Below are 27,499 nucleotides of genomic sequence, written 5' to 3'. Positions count from 1 at the left end.
GTTTGATCCGTTCTGAAAAGTCAGGCGAAATAAATGATGTATCAAATTAGTTATGCGTTGATTGCTTTGTTCTCCAAGGGGCAAGTCGCCAGGGTGTCTGAAACAAGGCAAAGAAAAAATATCAAAACTCTGCTGTTGGGTGAAAAATCTGAATTCAAAAAATGGAAGAGAGATCTTGTTTTCAGCTTGATCATCATGAATGAACTTTATTCACAAGTAATATTTTTCCATAATGAAATCATACTTTTTACAGATAATGCAACATATACAGCATGTTTCTACTTTGCCAATATAAAGATATTGATCATTTAGATTGATAATTCAAAGTAAATTATCTGTAAGAGTTACCATTAAATGTTATTCCTGGATGTACTTAAGTACATTTTCAAAAAAAAGTGTTTTAAATACCTGTATTACATTAAAAATGTACTTATACTATTTACTCTAAGTACAATATACTATAAATATACTATAAGTATATGAATCATACTTTCAGAAAATGTACTTGAGTATAAATTCTTTATAATTGGAGATCCACCATGGTTGGATTAATCTGCTAGTTTCATCCACCATGTCTGGGTTAAACTAGCAGATAATTTTAAATTTGTATTTAATCAGATTATTACAAAAACTTAATCTGGGGCTTTGGGGGCTCCTGGAGGTCTGGGGCTCTGGTGCAGCCGCCTGCATTTCCCTGGTTGATAATCCAGCCTTGGATTCCTCAAGCCTGAGCATTTTCAGAGTTTCTTAATCCACAGAAGAGCATAAAATCCTTCAGACAAAGTGAAAAAATGGAAATCACTACAGCTGAAGGGGGCAAGGATTTCACCCGACATCAACAGTGTGTCCCCACAAGGTTCTTACAAGTGATTGGGACTTGGTCGGTGAACTGCACAATCCTGCTGCATGTTAGTCACGAACAATTTTTAATGGAGGGTGACGCGGTGGCCTCCTTTCTTTCGCCTGGCTTTTTTCATATCCTTGTCTTTGTCTTCTGAAGGTTTGCCTCTGTGCCGGGGTATTATATATTGACAAGTCTTCTCCACTCCCCTGTTCTTTTCTTTTCTTTTCTTTCTGCCTTCTCTCTGTCACTCTCCCCATTATTCTCTCTCTCTCTCTATTTCTGCTGCCTTTCATCATCCGTCTCCCGTTTCCGCCAATATTCCTCTGCCACCCCCTCCTCCCTCTCTGCTTTCAATCTCTGTCTCTTTTCCCCTCTCCCCCCTTATTTTTTACTGTCTCTTCCTTATTTTCTCTTGCTGCTTTGTCTCTTTCTTTCTCATCCATTCTTTCCTTCGCACCCTTCTCTCTCATTATGACTCCCTTGTCCTTTTCTTTGCCACATGACCTCCCTTTCTCCTCTCCTCTCCTCTTCTGTCCACCTCCCTGCTCTTAAGACCCCACAGCCATGTTGACCTCTTCAGGGGTGGACCACGCTGTGATCGGAGGGGTGGTGGCTGTTATCGTCTTCATCCTGCTCTGCCTGCTCATCGTCCTCGGCAGATACCTCATCAGACACAAAGGTCACCTGCTCACAGAAACACCCACACATGCACTCATGCATGCATACATGAGCGTACATGGAGATACACTTGCATAAATATGGATACATGCGTATCATGCATATGCATACAAATGCAGGGATACACAAAAATGCTAATGCACTCATACCTAAATATAAATTCTGAGTATAAGCCTCACTTATTTTACTCTTAAAGCAGAATAAGAGAATGAATGAATGACAATAAATAAATGTTTATTCATTGCCTCTTAATACATTTTGGTCCACACAACTTCCTGTGTGATTAGATTTCCTGACGTCAGCAATGTTTCAGCAGCATATTTTCAATTATTTGGCCAAACATGGGATTTAAAGGGACGTGGTAGAAACTTAATTGCTTTCTTACTGAGATCAGCTCCTGTGCTCTGCTCTTTCTCTCTCTATTCACTCATGTTCAGTCCACAAAATTTCACTTTTGTAATATAAACAAACAACAACAAAGCAAATTCAAATGTCTCCGCTCCAGCAGGGGGGCATATGAAATTTAAATGGTAATATAAACTTGTTTTGGCACCCAGGTGGTGCAGTTGATACATGCATGCCTGCCACCCCCACCACAGTGAGCCAGATTCAATCCCCAGCTCCGGTGCCTCCAGCTGGCCCAGAATATTGAACACAGTTGCCTGGTGCCGATTGTTCACAGGTGCCAGGTCTGTGAGGGATCGTGACCATGTTGCTGTGCTAGCGACTCCCTCTGGTTGATTTAGGCACCTGTGCAGAGGTGGGGGTGGGATCTGGGGGCGATAGTGTGATAGTTTGAAGCTCCCACACAGAAAAAAAAACAGAAAAACATTTCTTGTTATTTCACTGCCATTATATGAGACTAAATGGAGATAGTTCTCATTTACAGATCACAAAAGCAACTAATAAAGACAAGTGATATGTGCTCTATACTGTAAAATGACAGAGAATGATACAAGTTTTTTTATCAAAGCAGTTTGATAAAATAATCTTAACTCAGTTTCCACTTGTTTTTTTTCTGTTGATTTCAATGGCATCTCACAATCTTTATCAGAAAATTGATAGTTTGCTAAATATGGACAGTCACGTCCTAACAGGTGGTCACATCTGGGAGGACGACCATAAACCTTGTCTCTATTCAAAGACGGTTTCTGGCATCAGAGTGTCTCCTTGGTCTTTCCTTGACTGTTCAAAGTCATCAGCTCCTGATAGTACCAGTCGACCCCTTCTCAGTCGATGCAGTGACTGATTTTGTTCACAGAGAGCTGTTTTTTTTTCCATATCCAGTGTTCATTTAGCCTCTTGTCCAGGGTTCTTGCTGTTTCACCAATGTGCTTTCGCAGTTGTAACATGTAACCTTATACAACCACCATTTAGCATGTGACTGGAGATCCATACTTTTGGAAAGTGAAAACGAGCTGTGGCGTTATGAAGTTGCTCTTTGGACTTTTGTAGTTTCGACCATACGAAAACAAAAACTTACTGAAAACACCTGAGGTGATAATTTAGACATCATACTGGAACATCTCACCACTCAACTGTTTATAACTGGCCTTCTGTCATTTTACAATTCCAGTGTTTGACTTTTACTGCCTCAGCAATCTTACTTCTCCTCCCCCTTCCCCTCTCTCCCTCTCTGTTACTGTCTTGGGTTCCTTTTCTCTCTCTCCTTCCATAGGAACGTATCTGACCCACGAAGCCAAGGGCTCGGACGACGCCCCCGACGCTGACACGGCCATCATCAACGCAGAGGGAGGCCACTCTGGAGCAGAGGACAAGAAGGAGTACTTCATCTAGATAGAGGATGGTGGGGTGGAGGAAAGGAGCGAGAGGGGGAGGAGGGGGGAAAGTTGGAGGACGTGGATTAGAGGAGAGGGGAGGAGTGAAGGAAAAAAAAACTCCATTTTGTTTTCACGACGCTTCAGTTCTTCACTCGGTTGGAGGGATGATGGGAGGGGAAGGGAGGGAAAGAACTGTGGGCAGGATAAAGTGATGGGCTGAGCTTCGACTGGTACTACCCTCTTTGCTTTGAAACAGGGAAGTGAGATTTTTCACTGACATATGGACGAACTGAAGTTACACACTCACACACACACACACACACACTCACACACAAACATACATACGAGTCAGTTTTGGGAAAAATTCTTCTCGCACAGACTCGAACACAGGCCTCCTACTAACACATCTGAATTATGACACGTTAACATATTTTTACACAGGCATCCTATCCTATGTCTTAACTGTCAATGCCTCGAGAAAGCAAAATTGTAAGTCACATTCCGGCATCCCGAGCTGATATTTCACTTCTCACCACCATGCCAACCTGTCTCCTCAACATCTAAACCAACCAGCCCTGTTTTTTTTTTTCACATTTTTGTCCTCATTCTCTCCAGCTAACAAGGCAGTATCTCTCTGTAAACATCCTGGTGGCAGAGAAATCCATCTAAATTATTACTGACAGACATAATCTCCCTCTCTCACAGTTTAATCTTTTTATGCCATCAAACCTCTTTCTGCGCCCTCACACACCCTGGTACGAGCTGACAATTTTCCCTCAACGCAGCACCACACAACGTGCAACATGCAAAAATAGCATTCCCGCCTTGCGCTATAAAGCCAAGGGGCTCCAGTATACATATATAAATATATATATATATATATATATAGAATTATATAGCATTCTTTTTACTTGACAGAAAATGTTTGGTGTGATGTAAATACACTCTCTCTGTCCTCTCTCTGTCCTCTGTCCCTCCCTCTTCTGTCTATCTTCCCCCTCTCTCTCCACATCTCCCTCTCTCCTGTATCTCATACAGTCTGTTACTGCATTACAGTAACTTATATACTCTAAAAAAAGAAAAAAAAAAAGCCTGCCTGTTTTTATTACATGCGTTGAAATGCTGAGTCGAAAATATCAGTATCTGGGGGAAAAAAAATAATAGTGATGATGATGTTGCGATGAAAACTAACCTTATCTGCAAATATTTGTATGAGGAACGTTTTCCTTCTTCTTTTTTTTTTTTCTTCTTTTGTTCCTATTTGGTTTTTGGGACTTTTGAGAGGTTTTCTCTCATCAGTGTCTCAGTGTGTTACCGTCAGTGTTAACAGTTTACAGTGTCTGTCCGTTTGTCAGTCCAGGAGTCCATAAATCTGATTTTCAACATGTGGTCTGATTTTTAGGTTTAGGGTTTTGATGCCATTTGTTTATTTACTTCTCTCTCTCTCTGTGCCCCACATCCACTGCCGCCATTTTGTCCCCGCTTAGCTGGGCCCCTACTCCCAAACATTAAACTGTAGCAAAACCTCGGTCGAACACACTTTCGAAAGGTGTTAAAATATTTGGTGGTATCACATGAGTATCGCTTGCGCTCATGGATCGCTGTAGTCTTCCTTCCACTCGGCCCTGCTGCACGCACCGCTCGCCTCCACCTTTCTTTTTTCTCCCTGCAGCAGACTGCTTGTCTTGGCGTGGCCACCTGGCGCTAAATTCATTGAGTAGTGACATCATGACTTCCTCTAAGAAGTTGGCACGGTCGCTGCTTCAGGGAGGCGAAAATGCTTGCTTGCTTTCCACTACGGGGCCAAACAGGACTGCCTACATGCATTATGACAAACATCCTGGCACAAAAACGCTCTGTTATTGTTTCTTTGTCTGTGTGTGTGTGTGTGTGTTACTGCAAGCAGGAATCATTCGCCAGCTTAGCAAAAGGTTCCCATAAATGAACAGTGTTTTATTAAGGTTGCGAGTTCGCCTTGGCACTGGCAAGCTTCACTTGGCCCGGTCGTGGAAATTGATTGCAATCTAACTAAGAGGCTCTGGGCTCCAGACTGTTCACACGCCAAGGTTTGGCTCGGTGGGCAGGGTGCCGAGCTGGAGTCTGGGTTGCACTATCGCTGAAGAAAGTCACTTAGGAACTTAAATGTCCCCTTCTCTTTTTTTTTCCCCCCCACCTCTCCGCTCGTCCATTTCTTTTCATTCTTTAATTAATCATCCCGTCTACGTCCTTATCCACCTTCACCTGTTCTCTCCTCTCCTCATCACTCCTTCCACCTCACCACCCCCCTCCATCTCTGCTCGATGTCCGAATCTCCTTGCTGGTCTCTCTCTCATTCAGGAGTCCATGTAGACGTACAGTAGAAGTAGCGTCTGTAGGTTTGACAGCGTTCGCTGATGGCTCTTCACAACACTTTCTGGGAGTGTTTTGGAGAGGAATCCATTTGCTTTTGTCTGTCTGTCCACAGACAGTTATGTCTGTGATAGTTTTTGTATACCTTTTTTGGGAATGTTCAGGGATTGTGCTTTTCGTACCTTTCCCCACATTGTCGTTATAATTGCTACCTAGCTGGCTGCTTTTAAAACAAGTAGCCCAGCTAGTGTGTCTATAAGCTAGCTATACCACAAAGGGTAATGTGACCTGAAGCAGGGTCAGCTGTTGTGTTTGTTTTTTTGTTTTTTCTTCCTAGAGCTCTCGGGTGAAATTTAGGGTGGCTAAGTTGACACTGTAGTAAACGTGGCTTAAGCAGTGTTTGAATTCTGTTGGACATGGTTTAGATGTGCAGCAAACAAACCGAAACTCTGTTTAGCCCATGTTTTCTCTGCAACACTCCTCAGCTTTTCACGGTAATCATGTCTGCAGACCAGGGGATGGGCTTTATCTCGCAGAGCTCGCTGTCCGCTTTGAGGAGATACCTTGGATTTGTATTTAGCCCTAGTCTAATTCTGCCCTGTGAATGGAGAAAGGAATACCTGCCTCATACTCAAAAGGTGTAGTGTCTTTTAAAAACTAATGGACCTGTATTTGCCTGTAATTTATCGTCCTGTCCTTTGTCTTAGTTAATGTGCTAGCATGTAGCTTGCATGAGAAACGGTTGGAAATGTAGATAGCGTAGGAGATGAGAAGTGCTGACAAGCTTCTCTCTTGAGATAAGAGCGGCGGTCTGCCCAACTGACCCCCCCTGCTGTTCTCTGATCTGCAAACATAGACCATCTCCCAGTTAAACCCATCAGAACCTCCTCGATGCTGCAGTGCTCAGGATAGAACTGAGGCAACTAATGAAGCAGGAATTATTTTGCCCCCCCCCCCACTGCTACTTTAAAACTACCCAAAGGTAGGATGGCGTTGAATTGGTCAGCGCAATCAGTCGAATTCATATTTCATTGCATCAGTGCAGTAATGACAAGCTGTCACCAGATGCCAGCAAACAGCAGCTTTTCTTGTCCCTCTTCAGTCAGACCGAGCTGTCCTGCGCCGCCACTTGACTCTCACCACTTCAGGCAGTCGCACACTAGCTGCCACTCATCTCTTTTCTTTTTATAGTATAAACAAATTGATTTTTAAATTATGTTTTGTAAAAGGTGTGCATAATCTTAAACTTATTACTTTCAATTCAATTGATAATCATTTTCTTTTTTCTTTTTTTTTAGTTTTTCCAAAACTTGAAGGTTAGAAATGTAGTATTTCCGTATTTTATTGTTTCAACAACCATTTTTATATAATTTCATGTATATAGTGTTGCCTTTAATGGATACTCTTACAAGCGCACCCATGCACACACACTTTGGTACATGCACATCTACACACATATCTGGATATGCACGGCAGGCATGATGTCTGTGACTATGGTGTATTTGTACATATGTGTGTGTATGTGTGTTTGTGTATGAGTGTGAGGTGTGTATAAATTGACCCAAACAGACTCCGGAGACACTCCTACATGTGTTGCATTCACAAAAATGTTATTATTTCGATGACTAAAACAATGTCTTTGTTTTTAGCGTTATCATTTTGGATGACAAGTCTTCCTTTTGAATAAATGTCCATATCACATGAGAGTAGTGCTGTCATGTATGTTAATTTGTACTACCGCTGAAGATGTCATCAAGGCCAGAGCCAACCGCATGCTGTGGTGGGTTTGCCTCTGTTGGCTGTTATATTCATAAAGAATTTGATTTATTTGGGTTTTTTGTTACAATACCAGTTCAGTTGTTGACTTAAATAAACATGCATTTGGGTTAATTTCACCGGTATAGTTGTTGGTTCTTCCTTTTCAGAAACATTCAAAATCAGAGCCAAGATACGAAAATGTTCATCCAGATGATCATTTTCTTGTTGCAGCTTCAGGAAAATGTGGCAGTCCCTAAAACAACGACATTGTCCTAAAATCAAATTAAAAACCAAAGAAAACTCACATTAAATGCACATACAGATAGATCTCCCATATCTCCAAAATCCCTCTGTTTATAAGTCTGATTCAGTATAGACAGTTTTAAAAAAATGACTTTTTGGTTAATTAACAAGGGTAAATATCCTCCTTTTCTCCTCCTTGTTTCCCTTATGACTTAAAAAAAATGAAGTCAATTTATTCAATAAATTGTGGACATGAGAAAAAAATAGCTCATTCATCCAATAACCACTGAATGTAATGCAGTTTAAATTGTCAACAGGTTCTAAATAGCCACACTCCATCATTTTTTTCTAGGGTGCAGTTAGGGAACATGACCAACAGAGGGCAGTACAATGCAATAATTCAAAGTTCCCTGCTTTTAAAAAAAATGTCAGTAGGTTATAAAGTTAGGAAAAGCCCTGACTGATGTTCTTCTGAATTCTATTGATTTTCATTACATGTTGGCAGCAGTCTTTATCTCATTATTGCTAAAAGAGATGATTAAACACTGTAATGCTTTCTATCTCTCAAGACACACAAATGAGTATAAAATCCTCATGTTTTTTTAACCTTTCTTTCTTTCTTTCTTTCTTTCTTTCTTTCTTTCTTTCTTTGTGGTTTCTTCTTATCTTTTCCTGGCTTCCGCCCCTTTATTCTGCACTGGGGAATATTGTTACCACATGTTGATATTGGGATGGATGTTAACAATCAGCCAGTTTGAATGCTCAGTGTTAAACCTTAGTTAGTATTTCTCTGAAACACTGAATATTCATGATTCAACAAAACTTTGTTGCTTTTTACGAGATTAACACTAAAAAATTCAACTAATCTGCATTTTCAGGGCCACGTAGGTGTGGTTTATCATACTGATACTGACAGTGGCCTAGAACATAAACAATCCAACAATAGTTGACACATTTTTGCTGTCAGTGAGTCATGAAGATATGTGAAAGTTAAACCAGTTAAAAAGCAACTACAAAGAGAAATACAGAAATCTGTCTTGTGAAATGACCCACTTGGTTCCAACTTTAACAGAAAATGTTTTTTGTTTTTTTTTCCGTCTTTTAAAGCGCAGTTCTCGTTGCGGCCGCTGGGGCGCCCTCCTTCTCTCAATGGAGTCCAAAACGGAGATTGGAGCGGGGAGGCGTGGAGGAGGTGAATGTGGTGCTGGTGGAGGAGGGAGGGGGTGTGTGCCACTGATTGTATGAGCGAGAAAGAGAGAGAGAGAGAGAGAGAGAGAGAGAGAGAGAGAGAGAGAGAGAGAGAGAGAGAGTGGAATTCAGTCCTGTTTAAATGGGAATCCAGAACGCAGAGAGTAAAACGGACGCAGACTGAGAAACCAAGAGTAAGAGACACAGAAGGCAAAAAAAAAAAGTGGAGACAGATTTAATTTACGCACGGGAAAAACAGGAAAACGAGTTAAAGAAAGGAAAGGAAGAGAGAGGAGAAGAAGCATCGGATTTTTTTTCTCTAAATTTGTCTCCTTTCACTCTCATGACTCAAAGCGGATTCCAGTTAAATTCACCCGGTCCGGAGGAATTGATGGTGTCTTTTCGGGCAAGCAGAGCCGAGGGGAGGAATCTGAATGCGCTCGGCTGAACCATGCCAGCCTTGTGGATCATAACTTTGGCGATCACTTTGAACCAAGGTGAGAGATGTTTAAACACACTCAGGCTGAACTGGCCGAGGCTCGAGCAGCGCCGGAAAGTTTCTTTTAAATGCTCGAATTCTTTTCCTTCACCCCTTTGTGCCCTTCTTCTTTTCTGTGCTGTGTGCGGGCGTCTGTGCGCCCTATGGATGTCTTTCTGTCTGCGCTGGCACCGCTTGTGTTATTGTGCGTCTATGTGTCTGGCGAAATGTGCGCGCGCGTTGTTGTGTGTGTGCGCGCGTGCGTGCGTGACTGTAAATGTGTGATGTTGTTATAGATTTGGGCTGCCCTGGACATCATCATTACAGCCCACAGGCGCTGAAAGGAGTCGTGGGGTGTTCAGGGTCTGTGCTCCGCTGGGAAAATGAGATTGAGAGTGCAGACACAAACGGCCCAGACGCGCTGAATTCATTTTTCTTCAATTACACGTTTATGGGAGAGATGTGGAGCATCTGCACGCGACATTGCTTTGACGTGACCTTTGAAACGCATGAATAGATAGATTTGGTTGACACATACAAACGCAGTGTGGGTCAACTGAACATGTGTAGCAAGCACGCGCTTTCCTTACACACGCACGCGCCCATACACACACACACACACACACATTGCGCATAACCTGCCAGCCGGGGATGATTGATGAGGCGAGGATCCAGTGCACAGTCTGGTCGCCGGGCTTTAACATGAGTCACACTGGATCAATTTTCAACACACACACGCGCAAACACACAAACAGCGCGCACGCGCATTCCTTCAACCTCAGTTTATGTGTCTGTATGTGTGTGTGTGTGTGTGTGTTTAGAGAGAGTGGAGAGTAAAGACCGGCGCAAGTGTCTCTCGAGAGGTAAAGTCGGCGTGTGCGTGTGTGTGTGTGTGTGTTGGCGAGAGGGAGACCAGAGACCAATGCATCCTCCTCTTAGCATGCAGGTAGAGTCTCACGTGCTCGTGCCCGTGCGCGCGGCCCCGCTGCATACTTGCAGGTGCCAAGAAAAATTCATATTTTACCGTAAAGACGGAGACATATTCACTGGACTGGAGGAGAACCCCATTACTAATATTAATGTACCTATTTATCGATCACCTTGATAGATTGCCTTCTCTCTGTCTCTCTCTCTCTCTACACACACACACCAGTGAGAGAGAGGATGAGTGTGCGTTTGTGTTTGAGGGCAATCACGGCTCCAAAGACAGAGGTGATTAATTGAGGTGGCCTGATGTGAACAGTTCAACTGTGTGTGTGTGTGTGTGTGTGTGTGTGTACCTGCCTCAGCACCTGGGTCTCCGGTGCCGCAGGCCGCCGGTGTGATGAACCACAGACGGTTATCTGCCTAGACAGACAGTCAGAGGAGCTCCCAGGCTGGAGCTGAGCTGACCACGTGAGTGGAATAAAACTGAATAGAATATTATTATGGCTTTAAACAATAAGGTAGAAGACAGTGATACAAAGGATGGAACAAAAAAAATCAGAAAAAAAGTCTGAGCATGTGGGATTGAAGAATGGCTGCATTCATCTCTCGGCCAGAATACAGTGAATCAGATTAGACTGATCAACATTATGATAAATGTATGTCAATCAGTCAATAATATAAGGAGCTCAGATTAATTAGGACTAGAGCTACAGAGAGTATTGTCTGTAGCTTGATGGGAGACTAGAGTAAAGAGGGTAAAGAAGATTAGGAAGGTTTGATGATTCTAGTTACAGATAATCAAACAGAACAAAACAAAGAGAAAAGAGCAGGAAGAAAAGAGAACAGAACAGAGCTGAACAAAAACAGGAACAGAACGGAAACAGAACAGAACAGAGAGGAAAAGGGAAGAACCACATAGAAGCAGCATGAGAACGCAACAGAGCAGAGAAGTGAACAGAATCAGAATCAGAACAGAACAGAATCAGAACAGCAGGGAACGGGGCAGAGCGGCAGATCAGTGTCTCCAGCTGAGCCGGTGTAAGCCTGTAAATGTGATCAGAGTGAATCCGTCCCCTACATGCAGCAGCTGCAGCCTAATGTGTGTTTAGCCTGTTTGGACTCTTCCAGGTGTCTGCTGCCTGCTTTCCTCCGCTGACAGCTCTGACTGTCTCTCTCTGAGCAGCCTGATTTACTGGCTCCCAAACACAGGCCAACTACATCTCAGTGTGGTTGACCGCGTGTCTGTGGACCTCTGTAATTACCAATAGGCCCTGTACGTGTATATGTGTCTGTGTGTGTGTGTGTGTGGGTCCGACGCAGCGTGTTGCCGCTATGATCCGACACTGTGCTGCCAGTGCCGGTCTGGCCACAGGCGAGGAAGCCTGTTTCTCAGAGTCGATTCTTGAACAGCACTTTTGCTTGAGTTGAACATTTTTGCAGCCTGATCATGCAAGCAAAGCAAGCAAAGCAATTCTTGCACTGCAAGCACCTGTCCCATCTCCCTCCTCTCTCCCTTTCACACACACACACACACACTTTCTTCTTCTCCCTTTTCTCCCCCCTCCTCCCACTCTTTTCTCCCATCACAAGAATAGAGCAGAGGCGCAGATGCAAAGAGACAGGCCAAAAGACAGAGAGATGGAGGCAGGACGAGACGAAGAAAGGAAGAGACAGCGGGGTTCAGTCCTAATCTGTTGACAAGAGGGGATGTTTGAGGATAAATAGAGGCAGAGCAGGAGCGCTCAGGAAGCTGGGAGAGAAAGAGAAAGGGCCCCATTGGCTTGAGTCTCTGCTTCGACAGCAGCCCAGCTGGGCCATCAGTGTTTGATGGTTTACAACTTGATGCACAAGTTTATACCCAAAGTGGGCTCCAGGAGCTCAAAGGGATCCTCAGAAGGGCCCCTCAAGATGTGTCCAGAAAAGTTAAGTCCAAGGAGACTGGACTTGCTTTGGATCCTTGAAAACTTTTTGCCTCTCATCCAAAACATCTTCAAGAATCTCAAGCAAGCCCAATTGCCTTTTAAATAAACCATGACCCGAATGACCAAGAATTTCCACTAACATAGCACAGCAACAGATTGTATGAGATTGTCTTTGATCATTTGCTTCCAGATATCCACTGTTACGCCCTCAAACAGTTGTGTAATTCCTTTCTGAATCATCCAACAACAAAAATACTCTCAGATGGGGATTTGAGGGTTAAGTCATAGCTGTTTTGGCATTTACATCATGTAAAGGTTTCGAAAGCTGCACTACAACACACCAGCGTGCTGTGTAGTTAATGGATTCTCAAAAATGACAAATTTCATCTGTGCTACCTCATATACGAAGACTTCTGACACGACAAGAGTGATTATATAATTTCCAGAAAATTCAGCCATTGCTCATTTTGCTATAGGGAAACCCACAGTTGCTGGATTAACCCTGTGTGGCCTCTGCTGACTACCCCTCATGCCACCACAGCTTCTCCGTGCATTTTGTAAGTGCAGGACCTTCAAGAGGACAAATTAAACTGATTCATTCAGAAATACAGACCATAAGAGCACAATGTGCACTTAAATAATGACAGTGATAAAACGAATGTTTTACACTTTATTTAAGGCCACATTCAGACCAACATTAGCGCTGCAAGAAAAAATGTCGCCCCCTCATTCATGTGAATGAGGCCAAACTGTTAATGCAGCAGGTTACCAGTGCTCAGAACAAACACAGGATGATCCATTAAAAAAGCTGAACCTGGATCAACTCGTGTTGCAACAAAATGCGACTTCGTCTAGGAAGGAGCTGCATTTGCAACACTGGACCTGCACAGTTTCAGATGATCGTAATCAAATTATCACAAACAAAACATACAGACAACTTAGGGCTTCTAGGGCCCCTGAAGGTCTTAAGCCCCAAGGCAGTTGCCCGCTTTGAAATGCAATAAGAAAAATGGCTTTTATCAGTAGACCAGAAGCGATGGAACAAGCAATTATTCAACTGATATTCAATACACGCAAGAAAAATATTAATTAAAAAATGTTTTGTACAAATACTGTTAATGTCCAGTGTACAAGGCAACTGAACATGTTCATCTTCTTGGTTGATTTTATCATTTGAAGCATCACTGATGAGCATTTCTTGCATGAGCAGCCTCAGGACAAATCAAATCCCCAACCTTGGCCATTAGTGCAATACTGTACTGATTATGCCATAAAAGCAAATCTGAAAGGTTGACTGACTCTGTTGCTCTAATTGGGTGGTAAAAAAAAAATCCACTTGAATAAAAAACATTGTACTCTCAAATGAAGATAATTAAGAATGACATGACAAGCCTTGTTTAAGAGCAGAGCGGAGGTTCAAACAACAACAGCAGTGCAGTTAAGTGTGTGTGTGTGTGTGCGTGCACGTGTGTGTGTGCGTGCATGGGCCTTATCCCATCAGCCCTCCAGTACCTGACAGATCTGATATCCTTATGGCGCAGGAAGCGTAATCTGAGGTGACAAGGAACAGCAATTAAAATAGATAAATACAATAACTGACACAATTAGCCATTTTTTTTTTTATTAATTCACCACAATGACCTGATAATCTAGTAATCGGCTAAAACGACAGGAGCAAATTCCCCCTGCGCTCTCCTGCATGGGCTGAGGTGTGTGTGTGTGGGAGTGTGTGTGGGAGTGAAAGAGTACGCAGATCCTAGCAGAAAGCATCTACTGGTATTAGGACTGACACCCGTCAATCTGGCTGATCTGTCAGCCTGAATAATGGAGGACCAGTGTACTGGGAGGGAGGGGAGGAAGTAGAAGAGAGGGGAGGAAGTAGGAGAGAAGGAAAATGAAGGAGTATGTGACAGTATAGACAAAAGGATGAGGCCAGGACAGGAGGAAAGGAGGAATGAAGAGAGAAATTAAATGGCACGCAGAAGAAGGAAAAGAGAGAGAAGAGAGATTTAGAAGCATAGATGGGGTCAGAACAGTGCAGGAGAGACATGAAGAGGAGGAGAAGGAGCTAAAGAGGAGAGATATTTAGGTGGAAGGATGAGGGCAGAAGTGTGAAGGAGGAGAAGAACAGGGTTGGGGGAGCTGAGATTTATTTGTGGCTGGAGCTTGAGAACAGCAAAATAGAAGAGTGGAGGACGGGAGAGAAGGAGATCAAGGGAGAAATTTGGGTAGGAGGAAGACAGCAGAGGAGTGAAGGAGGGCAGCAGATTCCTGTGAGAGCTCAGAGGAGGAGCGGAGATGGAAGGAGAAAAAATGAATAGAAGGGGAGAGGATGAAAAAGGAAGAAGGGGGTTTCAGAAGTGTAGCGGAGGCTAGAGAAATGTAGGAGGGGAATGACAAGGAAGTGCAAAAGGAGGAGAACATGGCTGAGAGCAAAGGAGCAGGAAAAGAAACACATGAGATGAGAGGAGAAGAAAAGAGGATAAGGGGAGGAGAGAATTTGGGTGGGTGGATTAGGGAAGAGTAGCACTGAGGGGGCAAAGGAGGAGTAGTGACGGAGGGAGGAAGCACAAATGGAGGGAAGATGGAGTGAGAAGGGAGGGCATAGGAGACGAGAGGAGAGTTGGGGCGAAATTTGGATAGGAAGACAGCAGGGGAGCTGAAGAGGAGGAGAGAATGAAAGGACAGAAAAGGAGGGAGAGAGCAAAGCAGAGATTTATAGGAGGGAGGAGGAAAAGAGAGGAGGAGATGAGGAGAAAGAAAGGAGGATGAGGGCAGGGGAGTGAAGGAGAGCACTGGGGGAGTGAAGATAGAGGGAGGAAATGCTAATAGAAGGAAGGCAGGAAAAGAAGGATGAAGGGAGATGCAGCAGTGTGGATGAAAGGCAGGAGTGAAATGCAGAGGAGGAATGGGAGCTAGCAGGAGGAAAGGAGGTGGAGAGCAGAGTTGGGGAGCAGAGATTTATGTGTGGAGAGGGCTGCAGCGAGGGAGCAGAGGGAAACAGCCAGGCCTATTATAGATGGGGCTCTCCTGGGAGAGCAGGTCCAGGAGTTTTCCAGGCATTTCCAGCATATTTCACCGCTGTTCCAAGCAGCATGCTGCAATGCACAAAGCACCGCCCTCGACAGAGTCCTCGGCCCTCCGAGGATAAATAAAGTGGGTCCCTTTCACTGCATGAGTATTCAATAAAAGTGATAAAAGGCTAGAAGTAACCCTTCTTAGCTTTTTTGGGAGGGAAAGTGGGAAACTAAACTGGCCACCCTCTCGAAGGAGAAGCTTTCAAAGAAATGCAGACATCAAGCATAAAAGCACCAAAGCATAAAACTGCTTCCTTTTATATGAAGAAAAATGTCAACAAAAAGGGCTGTGAGATCAAATAAGCTGAGCGTGGAGGTAGTTTATGTTTCTGCTCTCTCTCTGTTTCTTTGTCTGCCTGTGTTTTCTCTCGCTCGCTCACTGTCTGAGAGTCTCATGTGTGGAGGTGAGAGAGAACAATTGAATGGGCCTCCCACATAAAATCCATTCAGAGACATCTTGAGGAATAAGAATGAGAAATTGTCCGACGCAGTGAATTAAATCAATCTGATCCATTACAAGATCGCTATCAGAAGGTTTTACCTTTTGTCTTTGCCCTGGATTATACATGCTGCTTGATAAGTGTGCGTGTGCATGTTTGTGTGTGTGTGTGTGTGTGTGTCTGCATGCATGATTGTGTGGGTGCATGCACTCACTCCATTCTTTACATAGCACTGTGTTGCAGGTAATTAACTCATGTTATTACTTGAATGACAGATTATTGAATTAAAAATGTACCGGATCCTAAGATTTGGTGCTTTTACTGAAATATATATCTTGACAGCCGTGGGGTCTAAGACGAGCACGTAACTGTAATATCACTGGTTTGAATCAGATCATCCCCATCTCTCACTCTCTCTCTCCGTGTTTCCTGTTCATCTCTCTAATGTACATGATCAAAAAATAAGAGCAAAATACCCCCAAAAAATAATGTTAAAAAGTGTAAACAAAAGAGGATTCAAAACTGTCAAGTGCCAGCTTTAAAGATTTGTTTACTTTTCTTTAATTAATATCATAACATCTTTTTTTCCCTTTGCCAAACTAAGTAAGCAAATTGGAGATTGTAATTTAAAAAAATTAATCAGAACATGGTATCTGTCAGTTTTAGCCCTAATGCCATGCTACACCATATATCATATTACCACAAAGGTTCCTAACCACGATAACATGCATGTTATGAAATCTAAATATATGATAAACATTTATTTCAGCTGTCCAGTCTGCAAAGCAAATAAAAAGAGTGCACAAGGTATACTAGATATACGTTACATAAAATACCACATCATTATATTTCAAGTCATTCCTTTTATCCTCATCTAACAAGGCACTTACTAAATTCTGTTAAGACTGCATATCTTATTCAAACTAAAACTTCTGCCAAAGGAAACGTTTGTAATATTTAATATTTTCCCTTTCAAAAATCCAGTGCATGATGATCATAATCCTAATTTTTCACACCCTACAGACCCAGTATCCACTGGCTCCGCTTTCACTTAATTTAACATTTAGCGCCTTCCGATCTTTACCACAGAGGCTTTTCCAAACTTATTTCCCTTATCAGAAACTGAACTTGTGTAACCAAATGATTTTATTGCGTGGGCTCCACGACCACGTGTTTTTCTTTTCCCTTAGTCTCAAGATATCCCTCCATCCCTTTTATTTCTTTTCCTTTGGTGGATTTTAAACGGTGATAAAAGAAGCAGCAGCGATTTAAAGATGGAGATGGACAACATGATTACAGATGATGAAAGCCAGTATCCATCACCACCCACTCTGTTTGTGTTTCCATCCTCCTTCTGTCTGTCTATCTGCCTGTTCCTCCTCTCTACCCTCTTATGTTTTAATGTAAGTCGATAACTATCAGGAACTGATAACACCCTGGGCTCCACTCGGCTTGGTGAGGCTCGATGAGGCGAGGAGAGGAGAAGGCGAGAGCAGAGTTGGGTGAGGTGGTGGTGGTGGGGCGACACTATCTCCCCTCAGTGAAGCCTGATACGCTCGAGTGCTGGAGATAAGTGAGCAGCTCTCCACGGTGGCGGTGAATGGGGGACAGTGACGTCACGCTGCTCATCTCTCATTCCCGTGGCGGTAAATTAAGTTATGGTGTCACAGGTGGAGATTATGTCAGAGTGAGGTTTGACATTGTTTTAGACAGGAGATTAAGACTGTGAGTGTGTTTTCTCCCCAGTGTGACTTTACATTTTTGCAGTGTTTGTACTCATAGTTTTTTGTAATAGTTTTTTACAGCAGACTTTTGACTTGTTATAGTTAGAAAAACACTGGTGTTACACTGGTGTCATGGCTGTGTTCTGTCCAAGTGCCCCAGTAAGTCCAGACAATGAACTAGTGTGCAGAATACCAGGACCCTGAAACTGCAGCAGCTAAATGGAATAAAGCCATTGTTGTTATTTTTGTTTGTTATTTACACCCGTGATTTCCCTACTGTGGCATCTAAAAATGTCTTCCAGGACAAAGGCCTGTTGCATCACTGATGTTATTGGGACAACAATCTGTTCACTTAATGGCATTGTGAGGACCTATGTCCAATTTGAGCACAAAAATGTCGTCCCCAGTAGGTGAACCGTTAACTTTAGGGGTAAGTTAATGGTTTTTTGTTAAGGTTACAGTGTGTGTCTGTGTGTATTTACACGTTTGGGGACTTTTTCCTGTACAAACACTGACCTTGTTGGGACCAGTCGTCCTCATGGGGGCCAAAGCCTGGACCTAATGAGGCAAAACAGAATTTCTGAGGTGTTGGTTAAGGTCAAGGTTACAGTGTGAACTGAGGTTAGGTTAAAGTTTGGCTTAGGCATGAAATGATTATGACTAAGGTTAGGGTGAATTGAAGTCAATGCACAAACTTGTCATAATGAAGAAAATGTGTGTAAGTCTGCATATTTGACAAGAACGGTACTGTGTGTGTGTGTGTGTGTGTGTATAAAGAGGGAGAACACTGAAGTTTGGGGGGGGTGGAGGAGGGGGGGGCTAAGACAGATTATGAAAGAAAGAGGTTGTAGGTTTGTGTGTGTGTGTGTAGAGAGAGAGAGAGAACACCGAGGTGGGGGTGGGGGGCTAGGAGAGATGAAGAAAGAAAGAGCTTGTAGGTTTGTGTGTTTTTATGTGTGTGTGTGTGTGTTTGTGTCTGTTTGCAAAGCCACAATATACATCAAGGGCCAGAAGAAAATAAAAGAGTAGGTCTGCTACTAAAGGTGCAAAGATGGGGAGAGTAAAAGAGAGAGGAAGCGGAGGAGCAAAAGGGAGCGTGTTGGGGAGAGTGAGAGAAAAAGATAATTTCTTAGCTCTTCTTTTAAATAAGTCTGTTTCTATAGCAACCATCCAACCAGCCGCTGGAGAGAGAGAGAGAGAGAGAGAGAGAGAGAGAGTGAGAGCGAGAGAGAGAGGGGAAAGTGGGGGTGCACCGGAGAGACAGAAGGAGGGAGAGAGAGAAAGAGAGAGAGAGTTACCATAGCAACGGAAGAAGAGGGAGAAAAAGGACTTGGAGAAACTTTAAAAAAACATATAGGAAGAAAATGAAAAGGCAAGATAAGCAAAGAGGGAGTGAATTTACAGCACTGCAATGAATGGTATTTGGCCAGTGTTCTGCAAGTTAATTAAAAATGTAATTAATTACCCATTACTCATCGAAATGATGATTAAATTACTTTTCTTATAAAGTCGAGTAGTGGGGGAAGGTGTTTCGGACATCCAGGGTTCAGGATGTAAAAGTCATGCGTATCCTCAGTATAAACAATGTGAGGTGACTTAAAACTGGAGTCTGGATGAGCTGCTTTGTTATCTAGTCATCTTGTTTAAAATTCTGTTATTGTGCCAAAGTTAAGGATTCTGCTTTTCCAAAACAGAACATAATGCCCATAACATAATCACTAGAAGGATGACAGGCATTCTTTTTTTTTTTTTCTGTGGTTAGGGCTAGGCAACAAAATCACTTTGGTTAAACTGAAAGATCATAGTTTTGGTTAAATGTTAATGGAAGTGTGTCTGAAGCCAGTGTAAACTTTTTCTGTATTAAACCAGACAACAGTCTTTCTCTAACCTTAAAGTGCTGCCAGTGCCTAACAATGCTTCAGTTTCTACAAGCGGATTTGTACTGTAAGCTCAGACATATCAGTGGAATATCAAACTGGGAATACATAGAGGGGGAAATACCTCATTAGCCAGCCCCCACACTGCAACTTTATCACTCAATGAAAATAAATAGTCAGATTTCTCATTACATTACTTTCTGTTACTGAGCCCAGTTCAAAGCTTTCGCCGCTGACATCCCATCTTCATTATTTAACATGTAAAATAGAAAAGGAGACACTGCAGTATGGAGGTATTTACTGACCTAAAGCTAGCTTAGCCCCAGGGGGTGCATGGAGCACTTCAGTAGTCCTCACAGTGAAGCTGTGGGGTTCACACAGCCGCCAAGTCTAAAGCAAAACCCAGGTGGTTCTTGACTTAGGATTCCAGTGGCAACTCACCTGCAAAATCAAAATGTCAAAAAAAAAAAAAAAGAAAGAAGACTTACCAGGCTTAGGAAATTGTAATCCCTTACACTACTCCTTACTGAAAAAAAAAAGTAATCACATATCTTTACTGCTGGACACTGTAAATGGGAGATAAAGACAGAGCGAGCAGGGTAATATGGCTGTACTGTAGCAGGTAGAGAGAGGCTTTGTAGTGATAATAGCAGGTCTGGCTGGTGCCTGATTGTCCATTCTCAGCTCTTGACCACACATGACCTCCATCGCTGTGTGGACGGGCGAGTGAGGAATAAGAAACACTGAGGGGGACACACAGAGAGAGAGAGAGAGCGGGGATTGATTGGGAGTCCCAGAGTTCAGACAGCTCTGACCACAGAGGCCTCGATCTGTTTCCCTGAAAGCACTGAAGCTACGTGGTGATCCAAAATAAGACTCGACATGGGTCATGTGGGGGGAGAGTGGCCAAATTTTTCATCCTATAAACTGATAGTATGGAGACTTCAGTGTGTGTACTCTTAGTGTGTACATTTAGTATGAGTATGTATTGTCTGATGGACAAAGTGAAAGGTGTGGTGCTGCATCTATTTACTTTTAATAGTTTAATAGTTTAGATTTGTGTGTGGATAGTCATGAATTCCTTTTGGAAACAGCGTGTAGTGAAGACACTAAATGAAATAATGACTTTAGATCCACTTAAGGGAAACATACACTGGCTATGTTGTGTACAGTAGGAGGATGTGGGCTTATATAAAAAACCAAACAATATGTGCAGGTGTTGTCATGTTCCCGCTAGTGTTGTAGTCATGCTGCATTATTGTGAAATGTGGTCAAAAGCTCCAAAACTACTAGATGTACTTTGTGCTTTTGCTAGTTTATCTTTACTACTTCTCTTGATATTACAAGGGTTCACCTCTGCTTGGATTTGAAGCTCTGATTTTATAGCACACACAGCCACAGCAGGTCTACATGTTGACTAGCATAAATGCAATCTTTCTCCTCTATAAACGGATGTAAGAAACCACACGATGCAAGACATATCATCCTAATGCAGCTAGTATCCATGGGAAAGCTTTAGCATACCAGCTTTTGCTAGTGTAGTAACACCGTCTGTATATACTGGTTTTGTCTTACCTTTGGAACAGCGTGTTTTCCGAGTGTTCCTCATCATACTTTTTCTCCAGACCTTGACAAAAGTGTAACTTAAAAATCATCTCATAAATATGTGATACTAACTCACACTTTTTATACTTTTTATAAGGGTTAAGGGTTTTGGCGACACACACTAGCAGCCTAAGAATTTTTTTTTTTTTTTTTTGAATTATTAAAAAGGTAGTGTACTTTTATCAAACTTTTTCCAACATAAAAAGCTTCCTCTGTAAAGTTGGAGTGTGGGTGCACAACCTTACAACCTCAATTGAATCTGAGCCTTTCACACTGAAGCCTTCTGTGCCTCTGCCTTCATGAATTGCTGTTTTCTTAACAGCACAGAAAATATCTTGTAGATTTTCCTTTGAAACAGCTCACAAAAAGTTAACTCGTTATACACTAGACGGAGCAGGGTGAAATTAATGGGGTTTGGAACAAAAGGTTTTGAGAAAGATTTCCTGACTATTCCCCACGCAATTATTTAATCCCTTGTAATTAGTCTCCTTGTTTGAAAAGGAATACACACTCTCCGTCTCCCCCTGTTTTCCCTCTTGAGTTGGAAGATAAAATTGCAGACAAAAACAGCACGAATGTCTTTTGTGAAGCATACTGCCTGTAAACCTCCACACAATCTGGCTTTGAACAGCAGTTATGATATATACAGTCATTAACGACTTACATTTCTTATACTGAACTTCATAAAGGTAATTATTTTCAGAGAGGAATGGTCATTATAATTAGATGTCCGGTTTTTGATGGCCAGTTTTCCTGCGTAAATTAACCTTTTTGGATTTAGCTCCAGTGCACTCAGACATCAGACAAGAAAAAAAAAATGTTTATCATTTTCTTCTTTTGCTTTTATGGACCATCATAGTGTGGTGAATTCACCGCAGCAGATAATGAGGAGAACATAGTCATTTCAATTCTGGCTGAGCCCACACAGGACAGCTGTCTATTTTAAGCTATAGCTGCTGGCCAGCGAACCATTAGCCTGTTTTACACCGATAGCAAATAGCCATTAGGCGTAAATGCAAGCCAGTTAGCCAACAGCCATCTGCCGCATACTGCAATTATGCTGCCTTAAAATGCTGTTGGAAATATAGTAATTATGAGTTGAGCATGCATTAATGACCCAACACAATGGCAAATGCGCCTGGGAAAGGGGGAATTTTCAATGATACCTGCGGTAACAGTCTGTGGAGCTCGTGGAAGCCATGTGAATACTGATGGAGTTTGTTAGGGTGGGTAATGTCATAAATAAAACAAAAAGAAAAACTACTTTTGAGACAATTTCACTTTTATTAGTACTATCCAGAAGCATTTTTGCTCCAGAAACTTACATTTCCATCCTCTGAGCTCAGCAGTATCGGCTCGTGATGAACATTTAAAGCAGCAGGCGCCAACTGGAGTAGCTGGTTAGCTATTAGCTGCTTCTCGCTCTCTGTGCTGTTCATGTTGTGCTCTGTTCTGTTCAATGACAGTGGGCTCATTGAGACCCTGCTGCTGCTACTAGCTTTCAGTGTAAATCCGCAGGCTGTGTTTGGTGACTCTTTTCCTGGCAATGACAGTCACTGTAGTCAGCAGCACATTCAGGTCAAGCAACTTGACTCATTTCGTCACATTCTGCCACAAGCCTTTTTGCTTTCACAATGCTCTGATTAAGTGGTACAATAGTTGCAAATCTGCTGGCATGTTTGCTGAAGAGTAATTACTAGCGTCTGATAAGCGTTCTGGGGAAGTTTCCCAGCTACATGATTTCCACTGAGGCTTTATCTCAATTGAATGTGATTGTCTTTGCCGAATTGGCTCAGCCACGATCCTGGAAACTGGCCTTGTCTCACACACATGATAAGACAGCAGATTGCCTTGTACGCCATCCAACCAAGAATAATGCTGCAAGCTGTAATAATTTACACCATCCATCAGGGTTTCTCCATAACTACATGCCTTCTCCATCACAGAGATAAAACTGCTGCTCACTGGCAAAGTCTGAGAATCAGAAATGGCATGTTGGAGGCACTAATTGGCCACATAGAAGCAGGCTCAGGCTTCTCACAAACACATCATACAACATAAACGTGGTGATGCAAATCAGGCTGTAGCACTGCACCGAGATGGGGGGTTGGGGGGGGGCATTGGATGGGATGGGATATGAAGAATGAGGTTTCCCACTTTCTTAATGTGCCTTTTGTGTTGTTTTGTGTGTGTGTGTGTGCGTGTGTGCGCACGTGTGTGTGTGTCAGCCTCGCTTCTCCTCTCTCAGGATCCCTCCGTTTGTGTTACCATGGGGACGGCATGCTTCCTATATCTTTCCCTCTTAACCCCCCCCCCCCACCCCCACCACCACCACCACCTCTCTCCTTTACTCACTGGTTTCAGTGTTACCATGGTGACACATGTCTGTCTCGTCTCTGCCTGCTACCTGTTTCACATGCTGCCCTACTCACTGGGTCAGTCTCTACGTCTGCCTGTCTGCTTCTCTGTTTGTCTGTCTGCCGCTGGGTATTTGTATGCCCTTGGCTTGCCTTTCTGTATTTACTCTTTGTTTGTTTGTTTATTTGTTTTGTGTTTTATGTATCTGCATGACTGTCTGCGTATCTGTCTGGCTGTTTTCCTGCATCCGTCCCTAGTCTGTGTTTGCTCTGTGCCTCACTCTCTTTTCTCTCTTTCTCTCCGGCTGACTGGCTGCCTGTCTGGCCACCAGGCTTTTCCACCTCTAATCCCTCCTCTCCTCTTTCTGCTCTGCTGCTCTGCTCTTTCGTTCTCCTAACATCAACCTCTCTCCTCTCTTTTCTTTTTTTTTTCTTTTTCACCCCCTAACTCATTTGTTTGTTCCCACATCAAAACAGCATCCATTGAATGTCACTGGGAACACACAGTGAAAAAAAAAAAAGAAAGAAAGAAAAAAGGGAGGGATTTAGGTAATTTTCGCAGACGGCAGCTGTTGCTATGGCGACACAACTTTTGGATTTGCTGGGGAGAGCGAGGGATGAATAGAGGGATAGAAGAAGGGAGAGAAAACGTGTGAGCATAGAAAAAAGAAGGGGGGGAGACACGTCTTTGGCTCCAGTGGTATATGTTGGCCCTGGTTTGTCCTTTCAGCAGTGTGAGTTTTAATCCAATATGTGGACATTCTAGGAAGAAAACATTACCTGAAGACAGTAATTCAAAATCCTAGTAAAGTATCAAAAACCTAGAACCTATAGGATTGTTTTTGTTTAGGCAAGCAAAGCCAGCTTGTCTCACTTTCCTAAAACAAACCTCATTTGTTTGAATTTTATGCTGTCAGTCATTTTGTATGAGAGCACGCTATTTTTTTTTTCTTTTTTCCAAATCTCATTTTTGAGATGAAACCCTTCTCTGCTCGTTAATGCATTCAGAAAACCACTTCATTAAGCTCTCAGTGGTATACTCTGCCTTTGCTTTGTTCTGCCTCTCCTGCAGTTTTAACCAAAAATTAATCACCATGTTAAAACAAACAATCGTCATCTTAAGTCCATCAGTCAGTAAAATATAGAGAATCCAGATGAAGCCAAACTAAAGTATCATCCCTTATAAAGCACCTTCCTCTTTGTTTCACCAAATCATGTAGCAAATGTTTGTCACTGCCTTCAAAATGGTGAAAATCTCATTTTGGATTGAATCCCCCTCCCCTCTGCGTGTTAATGCATTTAGAAAAACCACTTTATTATAATATGCATTTGAATATTCAAAGTAGGCAGGCAGGGGGGTGATGGAGGAAACTGAAGCCTTTGGGTATTGATGTAGAGCTGTGGAATTAGCTGTGAAAGTTCTATTGATTCAAGCTGTGAGGACTGGAATATGAAACATGGGGGGGGGAGTAAAAGGGCAAAAGACCTTATCAATGAACTTGGAGAATGAAAGAGAAAAAAGAGTGAAAGAGAATGAGGGTGCTCAGTGCATGAAAAAAAAGGAAAACCAGATTAACAGTCAGCAGAGAATTGAATTAAAGGGAGACAGAAGGGGAGAGTGGGTGAAGAAAGAAAAGGAGATTATGAAGCAACACAGAAGAGGAACGAAAGACAAAGTACAACAAAAGTAAAGAAGAGAAAGAACGAGCCCAAAGAATGAATAAGAGAAAGAAAGAGCAGAAACAAGATGAACGAACCAACGAAAACACAGAAGAATGAAAGAAAGATCAAATAAACTAAAGAGCGAGGGAACAGGGCGAAGAGGTCAGGGCTCGCCGCAAGTGGCACTTTAGCCTGGAGACGCCACGCTACAGTAAACCCTCCACCCCCGGATACTGCAAATTGTTGATGGGAGGACTAAGTTGACAAATGTCAAAGTTTACATTTCATTACAAAAGGCGGGGGTTGGAGAGAGGATGGAGAGAGAGAGAGATGGGGAGAGGAGGAGATGAAGGAGAAGAAGAACAGGGGGGAGGGAGAGAGGGAGGAAATGCCATGCATTCCATTAAGTGGCCAGAGAAAACCACAGAGAGAGGGAAGGGGAGGGGAGGAAATGACAGAAATGAGAGAGAAATACAGGAAATGGAGGAGGAGGAGAGGCAGAGGGAGGGGGTTAGGGATTAGACCACCATACAGAAAGATAGAAGGGGGGGTTGGAGTTATAGGCCAAGGAATGAAGTGCTCAATTCATCACAGCGCTCAACTGTGGTCCTGACCTCTGAAAATGGAGGTAATGTTAGACAAGGCAGCACTTAACATTCTGATGGCCTCTGTGTTTGTTCTTAAGTTGTAAAGCCAGAGCCTCACACCACTCCTGTCCAGTGTTCTTAAACTCGCAGCTCTATACAGCATTCTCACTGGGGGATAATAAGTTCGTACGGGATAACTGCATTCCGATCCAGCAAGAGGCTATTCTAAATGTTCCAAATTATAAAATAATCCCAAAACCAACAATGAATTGATCCCATTAACACATGCTGCCCGTGTATTCTTATTCGTCTGTGCCATAGAGCTGCATTGTTCTCCAAAAACTAGTGAAATACACATCGATGAACAACAATGCTGGCTACTGTAAGGCAAGGCAAGGTTTATTTATATAGCATCATTCGTACACAAGGTAATTCATAGTGCTTAACTGTACTTTAATCAGTCATAAGTGCACCAAATGCTTATTGATCCATGGCTGAAAATAGTCCCCTACGAATGCATTTGCTCCTGCTTGAGTAATGTTTGCTAAAAAAACAAACAAAAAAAAAGCTACTGTTGCCCAGCTGCTAAAAATTTTAGCTCCTTTTTAAAAGGTGAAATTATCTGTGAATCCATGTATTTGTGACCCATTTTTAAAGAGGATAAGTGCCACACAGCAGGGAAGTCAAAAAGTATTGGTGGACTAACACAATCTGAAACAAAAACTGAAAAAAAACCCAAAACAAAACACGTTGATCTCCAAAAATATAGGAAACATAATGAGTGAAAGCTAGTTCAGTGCTTGACACTTTTCTGTTTCATTCGGTGTGGAAAATACACAGTCGGAGGAAGGCCAGGGGGACAAAATGACTACATGGCTCTTTTTGCTTTTAAAACGCAGGCCATTTTCTCTGGTCCCTGACCTTTCTGAGCTGAGAAAATTGCATAACCTTTGAATTTAGTAAGTCTTTAGAAAATGAGGTACATAACCTCAGAAATATCTGACAATTGTGCTCAAAACAAGGCCGATTTTATTAGCTCCAGAAACTATTCAGGAGATCAAGGCTGTCTTTCACATGGCTGAGGGATGTAATGATGTTAGAAAGAAGAGGAAATGTGTGGTGCCTCAAACTAGCAATCCAGAAGTGTTAGGATCATCTTGAGTAATGTAGTCTTTGTACAACTTTCGATTTTAACATGATGGTAATGATAGTTACAAGGTTTAAAGCAACTAGAGATGCACCCATTAATTTTTTTTTGTCCCCAAATATCAGCTGCTATACCCAAAGATGTTTTATGGACCAACGTGCTTTTAGTCTTGTGAAAATGATATTTATATTGTTCAGAAGGTTTATGAAATTGTGTTGTTGCAGTGCATGAACCTCACAACAACAAACACGCAAGCATGTTCTAATACAACAACACATAGTTGTAAAGACACAGTTAGTGACCAGCTGGTGAACAACAGTGGAGCATTTAGCAGCTAGGCGTTTCCCTCAGGAGCTGGTAGAGACCAAAACCAGAGCTAAAAGAGAGTGAAATTTGGACTTCATCAGGTGGTCAGAGACACAATTCCAGATGAATGGTAATGTTGCTCTGTAACCACTGGATGTGCAGTTAAGCAACTGTTTGCCAACAAATTCACCATATGTTTATTCCCCTGCCCCCAAGTGAGAAAAAAATTGGTTATTTGCAGTTTGATATGGATATGTGATACTGGATTGATTAACCCTTTCCACATAATAAAGTCAGTAACAGTGCCAATCAGTGCATTCCTACCACCAACTGCACCTTAAGAATAAGCAGTTTGTGAGCAAAATGAAAAAGTCACTAGAAAACAAATTGGACTCATTCTTACAAAATGTCTGATTGCACAAAATGAAAACAACGCAGGAGTATATCTGAGGCATTTTAAATAAATGACTTTCTCCCAAACGAATGGCCTTCAGAACGAGTGTAACTTCTCAGGTTTCTTATGTAGTGGTTTCAATAGGTGGTGGCTTC

The 27,499-nt window shown here is 42.5% G+C and overlaps 2 protein-coding genes across 5 annotated transcripts in view; both read left to right on the top strand.

The window, feature by feature from the left end:
- Positions 1-7,541, top strand: part of cadm3 (cell adhesion molecule 3) — a 78,817-nt gene extending 71,276 nt beyond the window's left edge. For all 3 annotated transcript variants that reach the window (XM_041055607.1, XM_041055605.1, XM_041055604.1), the window contains 2 exons: positions 1,398-1,523; positions 3,201-7,541. In XM_041055607.1, the coding sequence (XP_040911541.1) occupies positions 1,398-1,523; positions 3,201-3,319 (245 nt within the window). In that variant the 3' untranslated portion in view covers positions 3,320-7,541. The remainder of the gene's footprint in view (positions 1-1,397; positions 1,524-3,200) is intronic.
- A 1,442-nt stretch (positions 7,542-8,983) lies between these two features.
- The window catches only part of kirrel1b (kirre like nephrin family adhesion molecule 1b), a 63,771-nt gene continuing 45,255 nt past the window's right edge, over positions 8,984-27,499 (top strand). For both annotated transcript variants that reach the window (XM_041055581.1, XM_041055580.1), the window contains exon 1: positions 8,984-9,338. In XM_041055581.1, coding sequence (XP_040911515.1) covers positions 9,293-9,338 — 46 coding nt within the window. In that variant the 5' untranslated portion in view covers positions 8,984-9,292. The remainder of the gene's footprint in view (positions 9,339-27,499) is intronic.

This window comes from Toxotes jaculatrix, chromosome 14, assembly GCF_017976425.1.
Source record: "Toxotes jaculatrix isolate fToxJac2 chromosome 14, fToxJac2.pri, whole genome shotgun sequence".
NCBI lineage: Eukaryota > Metazoa > Chordata > Actinopteri > Toxotidae > Toxotes > Toxotes jaculatrix.
The sequence above is the reverse complement of the archived record's forward strand: the minus strand, read 5'-3'. Positions and strand labels throughout refer to the sequence as shown.